The sequence below is a fragment of the Semicossyphus pulcher genome, unplaced genomic scaffold (genome assembly GCF_022749685.1).
Source record: "Semicossyphus pulcher isolate SPU_LCO1_2020_fin unplaced genomic scaffold, fSemPul1.0.p SCAF_20, whole genome shotgun sequence".
NCBI lineage: Eukaryota > Metazoa > Chordata > Actinopteri > Labriformes > Labridae > Semicossyphus > Semicossyphus pulcher.
This window is the reverse complement of record NW_027211694.1, coordinates 23,674,613-23,692,137: the sequence shown is the minus strand read 5'-3', so window position 1 is coordinate 23,692,137 and position 17,525 is coordinate 23,674,613. Positions and strand designations below refer to the sequence as shown.

Genomic DNA, 17,525 nt, shown 5'->3' with positions numbered 1-17,525 from the left:
TGTATATGAATGTATATTTAACATTTATGATGTTTGTTGTTCTCAGTGAGAGAGTCAAAGGTCGTCGCCCCGAGCAGCTTCAGATTTGTTTCTCAACCTTCCACATGTCACCACATACAAATAAAAAAGTCACTGCTTGTTGCTAACTCTTCTCACTGACAACATTTAGCTTCCATCAGGAGTAACTGCAGCTTTTCCTTCAACAGCTGCAAAGACAAAAACCTCCAGAGACAAGAGGAAAAGGTCATTAGCCTGCAGGTATGAATCAAGCTAACAGATCTTCTTCAGTCACCTGGAAGCAAAGACGAGAGTCCACCTGTGATCCTGAAACACTGTTCACAAACACTGTAAAACATGTAGACGTATAAACACACTATCAAATGTAGCTGCAGCCGTTTGTCAGAGGAACAGAAGATCATCAGGAGCTGAGCTGCTTCAACGTACTGAGCGCGTTTCATTCCAAGTGACACCAAACAGAACATCAAACAAAGTTGTGTTTCATGTAGCGCACCGAGCAGAGCTCTGCCAAAACAATGCGTTTGGAACATTTTTAGCATCACTGAATCTTTGTGGAACACAGTGTGCATTGTGTTGTGTGTGTTTCATTAGTGTCGGGTGTATAAGGCCTCGGCAGCAGCAGCAGCAGCTTTCAGGCGGTCAGTGTGCAGACTGCAGGGGCACTAATGAGCAGAGAGTGCTGCCTTCATGTGCCTGAATTATTGAACAGTTTCCAGGAAGGAGAGAGAAGTCCTGTGAGCTACTGAAGACTGAACGAACCTGCTCACACGTGAACAACCTTGCCCTGAAACTCACAACACACGAGGACAACACGACTGCAGATTCCATCTAAATACAACACAAACACGACACGACAGGTCAGGACAGGTCAGGACAGGTCAGGACAGGACACGACAGGTCAGGACAGGACAGGTCAGGACAGGACAGGACAGGACAGGAGGACAGGTCAGGACAGGACAGGTCAGGACAGGACAGGAGGACAGGTCAGGACAGGTCAGGACAGGTCAGGACAGGTCAGGACACTCCTCCTCATTAGACTGAGTTTAAAGTCCTCCCTGCTTACAGCATATACACAGTAAGAGGTGGGAAACATCCACAGTCCTCTTCATAGACTGAATATAACAGTGGGCGTGGCCGTTGGCTATTGGACCCATATTGCAGCCGTGAGGTTTTTCTTTAGGCTGTAGCCATCTTGTATTTTTGAGTCTGTTTGGAGGAGAGGCTGGAGCTGCTGAAGACGAAAGTGCAAGCTGATTGCAGCAGCGGTGGTGAGCTGGAGCGGCGGTTAACCCGCCTGCATGGGGGCGTTAGTGTTTCACTGAGGTTAGAAACATTCAGCGTCACAGCCCGAGAGGATCGACATCCCAAACGTCTGTGAGGTCACAGAAATTAAACAAACCTGCAGCGATACAACATCATGATGTCTTCATCACGAGAAAGAGAACAAGTGTTTTTTAACACTATCATTAAAGCAGATGATCTGCTGGAAGCTTCCTCTCTCCTCCATGTGACTATTACCTGAGCAGCTTCTCTGTTGGGCTCAGTGACAGGTAACCTACGAAGCACCTTTAGCCCCCCGTAGTGTCTAATTTACCCTCCCCATGATCCGAGGCCCCTGGGGAGCGTTGTAATCCGATCCTGCCCCTCCCTGCTCGGACCAGACTGCGAACGTCTTGATCTGAACCTGAAAGGCTCTCTTCCCTCACAGAGCGACAACAGATGGTACGAGATGAGGAGGCCTCACCTCCTCCCCCTCCACCCCCCCCTCCTGTATGTAATCCTCTCCTCTCTGACATCCTCGTCTCCATAAACATCCTCTGCTTCTCTCCGTCTGTTTCCGCTCTCTCTCCATCCTCTGTTCACTAACACTCTGATGTCTCTCTCTCTCTCTCTCTCTCTCTCCAGGAGGTGTTTTTACAGCAGAGGTCACGTACAGAGCTCCGTCACAGGATCAGAAATCAAGCTAACATATGCTGCAACTGTACAGATTATAGACGTGAGAGTAACAGTGGATAAACATCAACACTTACAGGCTGTGACCTATATGGAACAGGGACGACCTCCCGAACACCCCGACAACAACTCTGCTCTGACGGCCTGCTGTCGATGTGTGATGTTCCGCGTATATAAATGAATAATCAGCTCATTCTAAGATGAAGATCGACCTGCTGTGACTCGGGCACAAATCATGTTCACAGACGAGGTTGTGTTTTAAAGTTTTGTTCATGTTTCTAGTGAAAAATGAAGACGTTACATAAGCTGGGGTTTATGATTGTATTTATTATCAATAAAGTTACACATGTCCATGAACACTGAACTCTGAATATTTTAACTTTGGGATCTTAACAGAGATGTACTTGCTTTTAAACTAGGCGTTTGTGTGCACATGATGGCTGCTCGCGTACCCCGTGTCTGTTTGGAGCGTCGGCTGAGCACGTCCTCCAAAAATGTTATTCTATCATTTTTGGGCCTTTTTGCTTTTATTAGACAAGACAGCTGAGGAGAGACAGGAAATGTGGGGAGTAGAGAGTGGGGGATGACAAGCACCAAATGAGAACGGGAGTCGAACCTGCGATCAGTGCGACAAGGACTGTACGCGAGCTGCAGTGTGCACATGAGCAGTAGGGGCAGTGTAGAGGCAGAGGGGATGTGACAGGGTCGACACAGCAGCAGGGACAACAAGGGCAGAAAGTTCTGAAGACGAGCTGATAGACCAAGTCCACAATGATCCACATCTGTACGACGTGTCGTTGCCGCTGCACAGAGACAAACATGCTGTCAAACAGCTGCAGACAGATAAGTTCTGTTTTAGAAGTCGACGTGGAAACCTGCAAAACTAAATGGGAACAAGTCCGAGAGCGTTACGTCCGAGCACGGAGGAACATGTTGGAGAGACAGAGCGGGGACGGAGCAGACGGAGAGAGAAAGATTCCTCAGTATTAATGAGTGAATGCAGACAGACACGAGTCCTTTCATTAATGTTTGCCCATTCCAACCTTATCTCTTTCATTCCTGATGAAACGTATCAAGTCTCTGTGTGTTTGTTATCATCGTAATGACTCTGTAGGCACTACGGACACATCTCCACGAGCAGGAGAGCTCTCTGCTTTCATCTGGTGAGGCTTCAGAGTGAGTTGGTTTGTTGAGACATTTTAACATTTTTACAGGATAAGACGTTTCATGCTTCTTATCTCGTCTTTTCCAGCTTGGGATGAACAAAACACCAGCAGGATTAGTCGGATACACAATTATTGTTGTTTGTGGTTTTCATGGGATTTACTGACAGTAAGAAAACATGGGTCATCATCCCTCTGACACTGTTTGTATAACCCACACCCACCCACTCCACCCACACACAGAAACACACAGATACTCTCAGACTGCGGCTGAAATGAAGGGTTTAGTGTTCTGTGTTGACCTTTGACCTCTGCCGTCTCCCTCCTGCTTCAGCTTAACTGCTGCCGCTCAGAGATGAATGGATGCTGCTGTGACTGAACGCTAACAGTTGAAGCATCATTAGCGCAGACTGATGGACGTTAAATATGAAGTTAAATGTCACAGTGAGTCATCACCGATATGAGATATGATACATGCTGTTAGATTATGACTCAGACATATAACAACTATTATCATGTTTATTTATATAAAAACAGCATTAAGCTAGAGAGATAATGACTCATCAGATATGTGTCGTTAAAGCACTCAGAATAATGTGCACATGCAGAAATAATCCGGTGTGTGTCTGTCTGTGATTTGACTTTAGAGATTAAAAGAGAATAAAAGTCAAACAGCGTGTAGAGATAAAGCTTTGTGGTGTTTTCATCTGACCTCTGACCTCACAAAATCCCTAAAAAATTACAATAATAACAGCTCATGTAAACAGCAGACAGCGAGCAGGGCTTAACTTTAACATCCTAAATTCAGAGGAGTGATTAAATACACGCCAGCAGCAGGAGTAACCCAGAGGATGACGCGCAGTAGTAGTTGCTAGCAGGAGAGGTGGTATTAGCAGCAGTAGCCTATTAGTAGCATCTTAGCAGTGGCAGTAGAGGTGTCAGGGGCAGTTTTAGTAGCAGTGGCAGAAATATTAGCTGTGTAGGCTATTAGTAGTGCGCAAAAGCAGCAGAAGTCGTATTAGTGGTAGCTTAGCTTTAGCAGCGGCAGAAGCAGCAGTAGTAGACACAGAAGCAGATGTGCTAACCCTACCAACAGTGCTGCTAGTGTTGTAGCAGCAGAAGTCGTATTAGTAGCAATAATATTAGTAGTAACAGCTGTAGCACCAATAGTAACCTAGAGGTTGCAGCAGTAGTAGTAAAAGTGTTAGAAGAATTATTAGCAGTAGTTGCATCTTAGCAGTAGCAGTAGAGGTGGCAGGGGCAGTTTTAGTAGCAGCAATGTTAGCCGTCAGCAGTAGCAGTAGGCTTTAAGTAGTGCAGCAGAAGCAGCAGAAGTCGTATTAGTGGTAGCTTAGCTTTAGCAGGAGCAGGGGAAGAGGCAGTTGACATAAGCTGTGTCCAGGGCTGCAGCCTTCGATGGCCGTATTTGAAGGCCGATCGCGTCACAGAAGTGCGCCAAAGGCTGTCCCAAGGCTCCTTCAGATGCGGCCCACAAATGCATCTTCCGTATCCTGAGTTGCATTGCGCGCCAGTTCAAAAGAAATGGCGGATTTTTAAACGGCCGAGGAATACACTTTAAATGTAAAAGTTTTGGTTTCAACTCAATGGAATAGCTAGCTGTACACATGTTTAAGAAAACAAAAAGGGCCCTTGAAACAAATGATCTTTAAAATAAAAGGTTAACTTACGCAGCGTTAGTTATGCTAGCTAGTTAGCCTGCTAGCTACCTGTTGCTAGGCGTTTGATAACGCATGGGTAGACAAGACTCAAGTCTCATTTCAGTTCGGCTTTAACAGTCGACGCAGGCTATGAATGGAGCATCCTCCATGAATCGCCTCCTTCGAAGGTTGCAGCTCATGGATTGGGACACAGCTATAGTGGCATAAATGCTAACACTTCCAACAGAAGTAGTAGCAGAAGAAGTAGAGGCAATAGTGGGAATGGTTGAAGTCATCATTTAGCGAGTAAAAGAAGTAGCGTAGCAGTTGCAATAGCACTAGCAGCAATAATAGTGGAGCAGTAGTGTAGCAGAAGTACTGACATAAACCAAAGTACCAAAGTCGCATTAGCAGTGGAAGTAGCATAACAGTAGGGTAGTGGAAGAAGCACTAGCAGTGGTTGTAGCAGTAGCAATAAAGGTAGCAGTGTAGCAGTGGCGGTACAGGTAGTTTCAAAGTAGCAATGGTTGTAGTAGCACAAGTGTAACAGAAATGGTATTAGCAGTAGCAGTAGGGTAGCAGAAGTAGTGACAGAACAGTAAGTAGCAGAGAAGTGAAAGTGGTAGTAGAAGCATTAGTAACAAGAGTAGTAGAAGCAAAATAAGTAGCAAAAGGCTAGTATTAGTAGTAGCAGCAGTGGCAGTAGAAGTAGGCTAGCTGTAGTAGCTGTAGTAGCAGTACTTAGCGGAAGCGGCAGTAGCCTAGAGGCAGTCGCAGAAGCATTAGTAGCAATGGTATAATAGCAGTTCCTAATATTAGTGGTGTAGTTAGTCGTCGCAGAAGTAGAAGTAGTAGTAGAATCAGTACAAGTAATAGCATTAACATAAACAGCACAAGTAGCTTAGCAGTTGGGCAATTGAAGAAGTAGCAGCAGAAGTGGCAGTAGAGGTAGCAGTAGCAGAAGTACTATCAGTGTTGTGCCAGTAAAATTAGTAGACGCAACAGTAGTAGCGTTGGAAGAAGAGATAGCACTAGCATTGGTAGTAGCGGTAGCATTAGGGCAGTATAAGTAGTGACAGGAACAGAAGCAGGAGAAGTGGCAGAGGGGTAAGTAGTGCTCGTAGCATTAGCATCAAGTCGTAGCAGAAGCTGTAGTGGTAGTGGAGGTAAATGTGCTAGTAAGCAGAGTAGTAGAGGGAAACATTGCTAGCATTAGCAGTAGCCCTTGCAGAAGCAGAAGAAATAGAAGCAATAGCAGTAATGGTCGGACTTGTAGCATTAGCATTAGCATTAGCAGCAGTAGCAGTGGATCGGTAAAAGAAGTAGAGTTGGTGAGAAAAATGGATATAGCTCAGTGTCGCAACATTTAGCATGCTAATATCTTATTGATACATGGACACAAAGTATTGATCTTTGATTTTATTAATTATCAGATCTATTAGAAATCCTTTTTGGTTCTTAAATCATGAAACAATATTTTCTCAGTGTAGATCGTGCTGACTTTCTTTAGTAAAGTTGGCAGGAATTAGTCAAAAGTTTGTTAAATCATTGATCGAGGCATCATTAATTTTAATTTATTTATTTTCTTTGCTGGAGGAGCGTAACTTTTTTAGTTGCATTGCTTAAAATACCCGTAGGTCTAGAATCACAAGTATTTTAGCTGCTTGATAAACAGTCTGAAAACTTCAGTTTATTAGTTTTCCTCTGGGGGCATGGCTTGCACTAGAAAAAAGGTAATACATGGAAGTATAAGTTATCACAATAACGAGCTTGTCGCTGTTTAAACTTACAAAAACATTCAGATCTCCAGTGATTCCCGTCAATAACTAGAAGAACTGCTTGTTGTGAGTGTGTCATGATGGAGCAGCTGAACGTGTGAGAGGATCAAACTGTTCATAGAGCACACAGAGAGAAATCATCTGCACAGCCTCGTCCTCATTGACCCGTCAGCGTGTGTTATTATCAGCTGCATGATGAAGACAAACCTCGCTGTACTCTTCATCCTGATGGAGCAGAGAGCCGGATCAGACCCTGTGTGGAGGCATTCATCTGATCACTGAGCACACACACTGTGAGCTGCACATCACTGCAGATGGAACACCATCAAGGCCATTGATGCATCCTCAAAGGAGGCACAGCTGCACCACACACACACATACACACATTCACACAGAAGCATTCAGAGGACACACACACACACACACACACTCTCCTCTTCCAGCTTGGACTCAGACCAGTAAACCATCAGAAAGTGTGTAGAATTATAAACTAGAGGGAAACGTCTCTGGAGACGGACATCGAGCGTGTTTGAATGACTTTTAACTGCAGAGAGTGACGAGATCCTCCTGGGAAGCTTCAGGCTCAGAGTGAAGCTCACATGTTTCTTTCTGTGAGTCTTTTAAATCCAAAACTGATGTTTTAAATCTGTCAGCTCCTCTTCTGTTCACTTCCTGCAGCAGAACCTCCATCTCACAGCTGCTACACTTTTTCTTGTGTTTGGAGTCCAGAGTTTCCCCATAAAGTCTTTACAGTATTATTTATACTTTGTATTGGAAATTAAAGTTAAACTGCACCGTCCCTATCAAATGGAATAAAAACATCGGTGGGCTCTCGTGATCACGGCCCTGCAGACTCTTTAGCAGATATTAGTTGCTAATTAGGAACAACTGGCACATGCTTTCAAGAGACGAGGAAAATAGAAATGATCATAAGAAACAATTCTGTGGTTTGACACCAGCCCATGAATCTGACCTGATGGAGCTTTGTTAAGAACAAATTCCAGACGCTTGAAGGTGCCACAGAACCATCACAAGCTGACCTTTCAAAATAAAACCACTATGTATTGTTTATTGGTTTTGCTGTTATCAGAAGTAACCAGAAGCAACACGTGCAACCAAGGGAAGAATCACTCCACACTCTACAACATAACATCAGAAACACACAAGGATGTAGGCAGGGAACATTCTGCATGTTGAAATGTCAGCAGTCAGATGAGAACATAAAGTCTAAGACTGAAGCTGTGGCCTCTTTAAGAAACTACAGATGTTAGTGAATGAGATCCAAACACAAAGTTTGTCCACCAGAGAACACGTTCTAAATATCACAAATAAAAACTATAACACATAAAGATACTCTGATAAGACTCTCTATTTTGTCATGGGACTTTTCAAACTCCACATATCCTCATATCTGCCTCAAAGCATGTTAGCACCAACAAGGATCAAGTCCTGCGACCAGTAGCAGCAGGTATCTACAGCCCCTCCTTTAGGTGACCAACCCTAAAGTTGTTTTACTTCCTGTCTGTGAAAAGGGCCAATGTAGTGTGGAGACTGTGATAATAAATATGCACATATTTACACATATCATGTGGAACATTGTAGAACAGAGGAGGAACTAAGTGAGACATTGATGGGAGAAGCAGCACGAGGCCTGCGTCCTGTCCTCCAGCGTCATAATGAACATGCAGCATGAAAACAACAGGCAGCCGCAGGCCGTTCATCCGTCACTCTCTGACACCCTGCATACCTCCGGATACCTTCACACAAAATAAGAGAACCAGCTCTTTGCCCTTGTTCGCCCTTTGGTCCACTGAACCCTCAGCACCGAGCAGAATAATACCTGTTCTTATGAGAAACGTCACAGCAGCAACTTTAGCTTCTTTAGCCGTCTGAGGCTCGAACGTCACTCTTACCTTTCCGGATGAGGTCCTCTATCTCCTGGTCGAAGTCCAGCCGGTGGCACTTCCTCCACAGCCCCATGTTGGTGGAGTTATACTGCCGGCTGCACTCGTCCGCGGCGCTCATAGCGAACAGCTGCCGCCGGTTACGGGCCAGCAGCAGCTTCTCGTCCCAGCGGGGCGGGCTGCTCCGGCTGGCCCGCAGCGGCAGACTGTTGTTGGGGATGTAGATGAAGCCCGGGTCCTTGCGGCGGCTGGAGAAGCTCCGGCAGCGGTCCCGGTACCTCCTGGCGTCGGTCTCGTACCAGTGGTCGGAGCACATCGCCACAGCCAGCATGCCCAGGGCGCAGAGAGAGAGAGAAAGCCCGGCGTACAGCAGCAGTTTCCCGGCAGCCATGCTCGCTTCTGTCACAGCCGCATCAGCACCTCGACAGACGGACAGCTCCTCTGCGGCGTCCCGCCAGCTCAGCTCACATCACCGCTGGAGCGCAGCGCCGGGACCATTATGGAGGTGCTGGAGACGGGGAAGCTTTTCTGTGATGAAGCTCAGAGGCTGAAAAAACGTTAATTCCTTTTATGACACCGTGTTTTCCTCGTGCGCGGCGCTGCAGCAGACAGAGGACGCTTATCTCATCTCAGCCCTGAATCTCCAGCATCCATCCGCCTGACAGGACACGCCAACATGCACAAACACACAGGAAGTCAGAGCTTTAGTCATACATTTATTTTACACAGAACATCCCTGACTGCATCCCCCTCCCACTAAAGCAAACGAAGCACAAAAAGGAGCAGCTGCAGAGACAGAACGCCGTGCAGCTGCTTTCAGACTAACACTGAATCAGAACCATGAAACGCCTTTAAAGACTGAACCCGCTTTATTTAGATGTAAATGTACCTGATGTATCCGGATCACCGCAGTCCGTCAGCAGAGGGGAGAGTGGAGCTCAGTCGGCATCCCCAGCACGTCTGAAGGATGACGGCAGCTGCTACAGAGCAGGCCTGAGCACGAGCCAATCAGCAGCAGGCTGTCTGCACGAGCACACTGTTAGCTTACAGGCTACATCAGAAGCTGCTAATGTCACTGCTGTTCACAACATATACTACAGCTGTAATGTATAACTGTGATCTTAATATGTTAATACAACTTGATTTATAAAACTGCTTCAAAAACAAAGTCACAAAGAGTTTTACAACATAAAGAGATGACAAACACACGTAAACACACAGCACCAGAGCTGGACAGTGATTTATGAGAGAGACCCTCCGGCGTCAGAGGACTCTGAATTCACCATGTGGCAGCTGAAGTTTGTGGTCATGTGATTGACATTGATTTGATCATAAGCTGTAATAATAAGAGCCATAACTCCTGCATGTATCCCAACATAACCCGACTAGAGAAGCTCTGATTTTAAATGTTGTTTTAGGCTTTTTTGACTTTAAAGAATCCGCAGCAGCTGTTCATGTTGAGTGTTGGCATGGCATATAAGAAAAACATAAACCGCTCAGCTGAACAAATCGGTCAATACTTAAAAACTGTGTTTGTGAGGAGTCGCTTATAAATTACTCATCAAGCAGTTTTTGTGGTACTTCACCTCTTCATACATTACGACCTGATTTTTACTGCTTTAAACACCTGCGGGTGATTTGCTGGGAGTTTATTTTCAGCTGTTCAGGTGCAGCCGATGATCATAGAAATATTAGAGGAATACAACAGGCAGCAGTTTGTCTCTATAATCCTCTCGCTCCTCTGTGACCAGAAACTTGTCACTTTGATCAATAAAGTACTTCATAGACTAAATAGTCTACAATAAATGTCATTCAGAAAAGATGAAAGAACCAAGAAGAAACTGTCAGAAAGACCAGAACGTGAGATATGAATCTGTCTGCTGCTTCAGCACCACGGACAGCTCCAGGGTTTTATCAATACACAGTCAGGCTGCTGATATTTCAGTCATAGTTTCTAACTTCGTCAGATAAAGGATCAATGAGTCCGGAGCAGAAGACTTAACTACAACTCTCTGCTGCTGGGGGGTGTGGAGGGGGGGCAGCAGGCTAACAGTGAGGAAGCATCGACCACCACACCGGGGCAAGAACATCCAAGAGCACGGGGCAGAAACAAAGTACTAATGTTGGGCAAAGGGAAATACTGGGTCTGATATCAGTCACTGATTTTCTGTGAAGAAACAGTTTGATTTTCTTTTGTGAGAAATGATCACGTTATTTCACAAGTTTTCTGTCACGTCATTTAATTACTTTCAGTAACAAAGACCCTCAAAGGAATGAAAACGAACAAAAAGGTGAACAAAAGGTTCCTGGTAGACATGCTACTACAAACTATTATTAGTAACTAGTATTTCAAAAATAAGAAAGCTGGACATCTTAAAAACCTTAAAAGAACATTTAAAAAAACGAGTCCCTCTTTAAAGATCAATAAATCAAACGACTTTCAAACTGCAGGTGGAGAGAAAATCAGCAAATGTACGCGCTTATATACACGTCAGTCTTTACACCATGAACTGATACACCTGCAACTCCATGTATATCTGTTCATGTAACAGTCAAAGCAGTGTGCATGCTCTGTTCAATGCCACTTTAGTGCATTGCATTTTAAAGATGAACATCATGTTAACTAGGACAGTGATGCAAAACCAGTCATTTATTACTGCTGAATCTGTGTTCATTCTCGGCTCATTGTTTTAGTATTGTGGCTGTGACTGTTTGGGTTCAGTGTCTGCAGGTGTGTGAACATGTTCACCAGGATGACTTCACGAAGTGACCCTTAGTGTCCAAACTAAAGAAATCAATGAAGCCTTTAATGACCCCGTGACGCCTCCTCAGGTACTACACTGCACACTTTGATTCCCAAAACTAGCAGAGCTCTCATTCATCAGTGTGCCGTTTGTTCGGTCTGATACTTTAATATTGTGGTTAAAATAAACCTTGAAAACAAAGCTGTAAGAGCTGTTAGCACCTTTAATTATAATATATGGGGGATGTTCGGGTGTAACTCGGGGGCAGAAACACACCTGGGTTGTTGCCCCGCTCAGTGCAGAGGAGCCTTTAAGTCTGTGCTCTGGCTCTGTGTTCACGGTGACTTTACTTCCTGTCAGTCGTGTCACTCTGACGCCGCAGGTGAAGCTGTGAAAATGTCCAGAAAAATCTACGGCTGCAGTTTTCTGTTCCTGTGAATCTGGCGCCCTCTGGTGGTGACAAACTGTAAGACAATGTTTTCTATAATGCTACAATATATTTTGAATTATGTTTCACACTGTGAGTCCTAATCTTTCTTTTAACCATATAAGCTACAGATACATTTGCAGATGTTCTTACTATCTATGATATTTAAGTTATCTGTGTTTGATGATGAAACATTTGATTAGATGAACAGATCGAACCCTAACCCAGGTCACAAATTATTTTAGACTGTGCTCGGCTGATTTTGACAGTATTTGACAGGTTTGGGCGTCTTTAAAGACGCTGGAATACTTCCTCATATTTTACATTTCCACACTCATGTCAGAGTGGTGATTTTTGAGTTGATTTAGGAGAATTAGACGACACTGAACTAAAATAACTTTGATTTGGTTATAAAGGATATTTTCAATAATACACAACCTTTTAAACAAAGTAGAACATTTACATTTGAATTCACAGACTCTGAAACTATGTTTTGTTTAATTACAAAAAGGAAGTGTGCATTTTGTCTAACACAGACAGTTTCTTTTAAATGGGGTCCTAAACTTTACATAAACATTTACAGGTCCGTCATACTAGGACTTAGATGCATAGAACCTAGATTATATTGTGACGTTTTTAAAGGGCTCCATACATACATGCATGTCACTGAACTTATGATATAATTGTCAGACATGTTAACTAGATATGAAAGTATACCCATGATGGTTAAATATCTCTGCTGACCTGTTCTGTCTCATCTCATGACAAAACGAAGGTTGTGTTTGAACCCGTTTTTTGTCTAAGCCCTTCATGAGAAACTGGTCAAGTCACATATGCTGAGCAATAAGGTTAGTTTGTACAGATAATGATATGCTACAGAGTCTTCACAAAGTGTCAGTTAGTGAGAGAAACAAGCCTCTGGACGCTGTACATATGCAGCGGCTTCTTTTGTGCAGGGGAAGGTGTAATGTACAACAAGAGCCGAGAATGTATCTCTGTACATGTTATGATGGAAGGGGAAATGGACCATGTGGAGGAAACGTCAGCTGCGTTTCCACGTGTACTCGGGATCAGCTAATCTTCAAGAGATGAGAAGTTTCCTCCATCTCATCGCTGTCTGCATTTCCATCAAGGTCTGACCACAGGACACATTAGGCACATTAGCCTGATGAAATCAGCCCTCCTTGGTGAGAGGCAACAGTGCTAACCTCTGAGCCAACTAAACCTTTTACAATTCATCCTGAGCAGAAGGGAAAAAAAGTGCACCAGATTCTGTGAAAATCACAAAAGTCAGCCCCATGATGGAGAAAGACAAGAAGCAACCAGAACCATGACCAAGATTTTAGGCCAGTCTATGAATGTTGAGATATTTCACAATATAAGTAAAAACTTTGACCTGCTGGTAAGGCTAAGGTAAAAGTCAGAGGATCACTGATGCCATACGAATTAGTCCTCTGGGAACCATGAATGGACGACATTTCATGGATAAGTACTTGTAGATATTTAAGTCAGAAGCTAAGTGGTGGATAGACTAAACAATCATTACCATGCCTAAAGCAATTCTGCTACCATAGCTTTAAAAATACAAAGCAGCTAACAAACCTCTCTTTCATGTCAGCTGCTGCAGAGAAACTGTGTGTGTGACGCAGGAGATCTTTTCATGTGTAGAACATCATATTACTGCTACTTTTAAAATACCGGTTGGTATTGGAAAAGGTCCTAATTTATCAAGTCTTGTTGCATTTTCTGACCATTTATCCTGAGGGGTTATTTTAGTGGCGCTACTTACGTGCAAACGCGCACTTTTCATTTTAAAGGAATATCAAAAGACTGATTACCGGAACTTTTCTGTAAAAACTGTCAAATCCCGCCGGACTCTTGACAGCGACGAACATCCTGCCAGTGCTCAATTGTCTAAAAATATATAACAAATTCCTCCATAAGATGAAATACTTTGTGTGAATAAAAGTTTTAATGACATATAATTTCTATATGTATGTGTAATATAAAAACCCCCATTAATTTTTAAAGAAAATACGCCTTTACCGTAAAACCGGAAGTGGAAAAGCCACTAGCCAATCACCTCCACGGAAATTATGTCATGCGCAGTAGAGTCTGTGATGGCAGTATGGAGTGTGAAGGTTAACGTTAGCTTAAACGTTTGTAGAATTAAATCTACTGTAATTCGTATTTAACTTGGGCTGGTAGCGGATTTGTAGCAGCGTTGATAGTGAGTTTAACTGAGACACAGCCTCAGGTGAGAAGAAACTTTTTAATCATTATTATCGAGGCGCTAACAGCTAACTGAGCACATGAAGAGCTGGTATTATGTTGTTACATGAGGGCTGTGTATTTTAGACATGCACTATATACATATTTTCTAACATATGATTTATTGTTTGACCGTCTTAATGGAAACAAATAATAATCATGGTTTTATCTCAATGAGGAAATATAGAATAACTTAAATAATGTGTGGGGTCGCATGACATTTTCATCAGTTTTGTTTTATAGCTAACATAATAATGAGGGCTGTTTTGCTTTAATGTTTGTAAAAAATAAAAATAAAAAACTTTTACACACAAATAAAATAATGTGTCCTTATTTATGGAGGACTCTTGTTTAATTATCAAACAAAACAATTAGAATAAGAGTAAAACTAATGAGTCTTTGCTTTTTTGCTTAATCTTTCCAAAGCCCAGCATGACGTACTCAAATGTCGTTGCTTTTGTCCACAGCCAAGATATTCAGTTTGAGGTCGGTTTAGAATGTCATGTGACTTTATTCTAACCAATCAATTGTTTACCGAAATAGTTACGTCATTTAGATTTTTCAGATGAACATTTTAACGTGACACAAAAACTGCAAATTGTCACATTTGAGATGCTTGAACCGGAGAATCTTTGACATTTTTGTTTGAAAAATGAAATAATTGACAGAATTTCAAAGAATAGCCGAATAACTTCCTGTTGATTTACCTGTGCAGCTTCCAGCGGCTCTCCACTAGTAAAGCCTGAACCAAAGATGCGCTGGTTCAGTATTACCAGTTGGATTTATCTGATGATCGTAGTGAGGAAAAAGGAAATAACAACACAAAAATAAAGAAATATATGTTGTGCACACTACATGTGAGAATTTCAATGTTATATTATCAATGCTTATTTATGCGGTGTGTTAAAAATTCAAATGTTTCATCAGATTTGTAAAATCTCAAACAGTCAATGTCTGTATCCACCTCAAAGATACCGTACTCCTCCTCCTCCGTTCATCAGCCGCTCACACACTTTCCCTGCACCTCCATCTTGTTTGTGTCGTGCTTTATAAACCTTCATTAAAGTTCTAAACCAAACTTTACTTTAAATTCTCCAAAAGCGCAGAGCTAATATTTTCAGTTCCACCTGTCTGAAGTTTAAAGTCCTCTCTCCTCTGCGTTCAGCAGTCATGGCCGGTTTGTCGAACTACGCCCTGCGCATGGCCAGACTGAGCGCTCAGATCTTTGGGGAGGTCGTTCGTCCCACGGACTCCAAATCCATGAAGGTGGTGCAGCTGTTCAGGGAGCCCCCCATGGCCCAGAGGAAGGAGGTGTATGACTGGTACCCACAGCACAAGATCTACTACGCCATGACACAGAAACTGCGCTTCATGGGACTGTTCAGGTACACAGAAACACCCAGCCTGGAATGGTTCACACAGGTCGTGACTTGTGCTGAAAGTGTACGCGTGATGAATGCTTGATGTAAAGTATACTGTAAATGTGCATCATATAGTATAAACATTCAGAAGTAACCTGACTAAAGGTGGTTAATCCAGGAAATGTATTTTCATAACACTGATGTCAAGAGTAGTTTTGGTCTCTACTTGTTGTTGTTGTTTTTATCCCTGTAAATCAACTCAAGACTTCCTGCAAGTGTTTCACATAAAGGTCTCTCAGGACAAGGCTTTTAGTGTGACACACTTCCTGCAGTCTTTCAAATTAAAAGCATTTCAGGACAAGGATACGTTATTCCTTTATAGCTGCTGAAATGATCTAAATGTGAATGATCTTCTGCAGGATTGTTGAGTTTCATTTGTGGTATCTTAACAGCGATTAAAAATGGGTCAAGAATAATTACTGAGAGTTATATTTCAGTTAAAAACAGACACTCAGCCTTGGTGTGGACCTGACACTCAGTAACCACAGTGACCAAAGTGTTGTTTCCTCTCAGGGACGAGCATGAGGACTTTAAGGAGGAGATGAATCGCCTGAGGAAGCTGAGAGGAAAAGGGAAACCAAAGAAAGGAGAGGGGAAGAGAGCGGGCAAGAAGAAATGAGCTGCAGCGTTTCTGCTGCTCCGTCTTCACACTGGACTCATGATTCTTTTTGTGTTTGTGGAGGCGGACATCTTTGGACCGTGGGCACTGAGGGAGGAGGCCGATCCTGGAGTGATCCCGACTGTCCGGCTGATTTGTCTGAAACTGTTGTGTTGTTGGCATTGCACATCAAACATGACTGACTGACGGTGATTGATCTCTTGAATTTCAGTTTAGATTGGTGAAACACAGACAGCCAATCAGATGCTAATATGTGTCTTTCTGTGGGATCAGATTTAAATTAGAATCTGAGTGAACAAACAACTGAAGTCTGCCTGAAATCTTTGCAACATTCATGGATTCATAATGAACTTCGGTCTTTTGCAGCCTTTTTGTTCCTCGTGCCAACTTGGGGAAGTGTTAGCATGTGTTAGCGTGTGTTAGCTTAAGAGGAGACTGACGTATTTGATGTTTTCAAAATAAAATCTATTTGAGAAATGTGTGAAGTGTTAAACAATCTCCTCCTGTCTGCTGTTCACAAACTCAACAGAAACAAAACAGATGTTTGTAACGACTTCTTGGTTTCATAGATTTTATTTCCAGGTAACATGCGGGAGGCTCCAGCCCCCCCGCGACCCTGAACAGGGTAAGTGGTATAGATGATGGATGGATGGATGGATGCAGGTGAACTAAGTTGAACACATCTTTAGATGGATGTCTTCCAGAGGGTGGCTGCATGTAGCTGCATTTTTCATCCAAAGAAAAATCATGTGAAATAAAATGTAGGAGTTAATGTCAGATGATCATCTTTAGAATGAACAAAGGTTCACTGTCGAGTAGGTCGACTGCTGAAATGCTGTGTATCGATGTTATATCTGAGTTTAAGTTGTGTTCATGTGAAGAATATTCAGAAAATAAATTAGGATTGTTTAATTACCACCAGAATCACCTGTGGGGTCCAGAGCTGTGCAGCTCAATGCAACCTGATTCCACTCACCTTTATTAACAAACCACCTTTCACACAGACGCAGAGCCTCACATTAAAACAGCACAGACAGAAAAGAAGAACAGAAACAAAGATCAATAGATACAATTCTGCAAGACTAAAGATTTACAGCAATAACATGTTGGAAGTCAATAAATATAAATCAGTACTTAATGTAAAATAGGATTCAGAACTGTTCTCAGGTTCTCGGTCTCTGGACACAACATTTAGCTGACAGTGTAGCTAAATTATAATCAAATAATAATAACAATATTAATCACATTTTTGTCCTTGTTACTAGTAATCTGTTATTTATTACATCTTAAAAGTTACCTTCCAAAAACGGCCTGTAATTTAACACTGAGAGCTTCACTTGTTCAAGCTCAGGAGTAACAGACACGAGAAGTCATTAAAAACATGTTTTATTATATTTATAATATAACCATACACAGGAAATACCTTGCACCTATACATATTTATAATTCATAAGGTCACGGAATTAGCATTATGACACTGTGATTAAAATAAAATATCATATATATATTTAACCAGCACATATTACTTCTACAAATAATAAAACGCATATTAATAATACCGATAATATT

The 17,525-nt window shown here is 42.7% G+C and overlaps 2 protein-coding genes across 3 annotated transcripts in view; one reads left to right on the top strand and one right to left on the bottom strand.

Annotated features, from left to right (window-relative positions):
* The window catches only part of tmem178bb (transmembrane protein 178Bb), a 93,682-nt gene extending 84,255 nt beyond the window's left edge, over positions 1-9,427 (bottom strand). Inside the window, exons 1-2 of the mRNA XM_069671374.1 lie at positions 9,364-9,427; positions 8,484-9,132 (exon numbers count right to left, since the gene is read on the bottom strand). Coding sequence (XP_069527475.1) covers positions 8,484-8,865 — 382 coding nt within the window. The 5' untranslated portion in view covers positions 8,866-9,132; positions 9,364-9,427. The remainder of the gene's footprint in view (positions 1-8,483; positions 9,133-9,363) is intronic.
* A 4,339-nt stretch (positions 9,428-13,766) lies between these two features.
* Positions 13,767-16,445, top strand: mrps33 (mitochondrial ribosomal protein S33). 2 transcript variants are annotated; one of them, XM_069671400.1, is made up of 3 exons: positions 13,767-13,902; positions 15,085-15,301; positions 15,851-16,445. In XM_069671400.1, the coding sequence occupies exons 2-3, from the start codon at positions 15,087-15,089 to the stop codon at positions 15,954-15,956; spliced, it is 321 nt and encodes a 106-aa protein (XP_069527501.1). In that variant the 5' UTR covers positions 13,767-13,902; positions 15,085-15,086; the 3' UTR covers positions 15,957-16,445. The 2 variants fall into 2 exon arrangements, with proteins under 2 accessions (XP_069527501.1, XP_069527499.1); XM_069671398.1 differs by having other exon boundaries at positions 15,082-15,301.
* Positions 16,446-17,525: the final 1,080 nt, after the last annotated feature.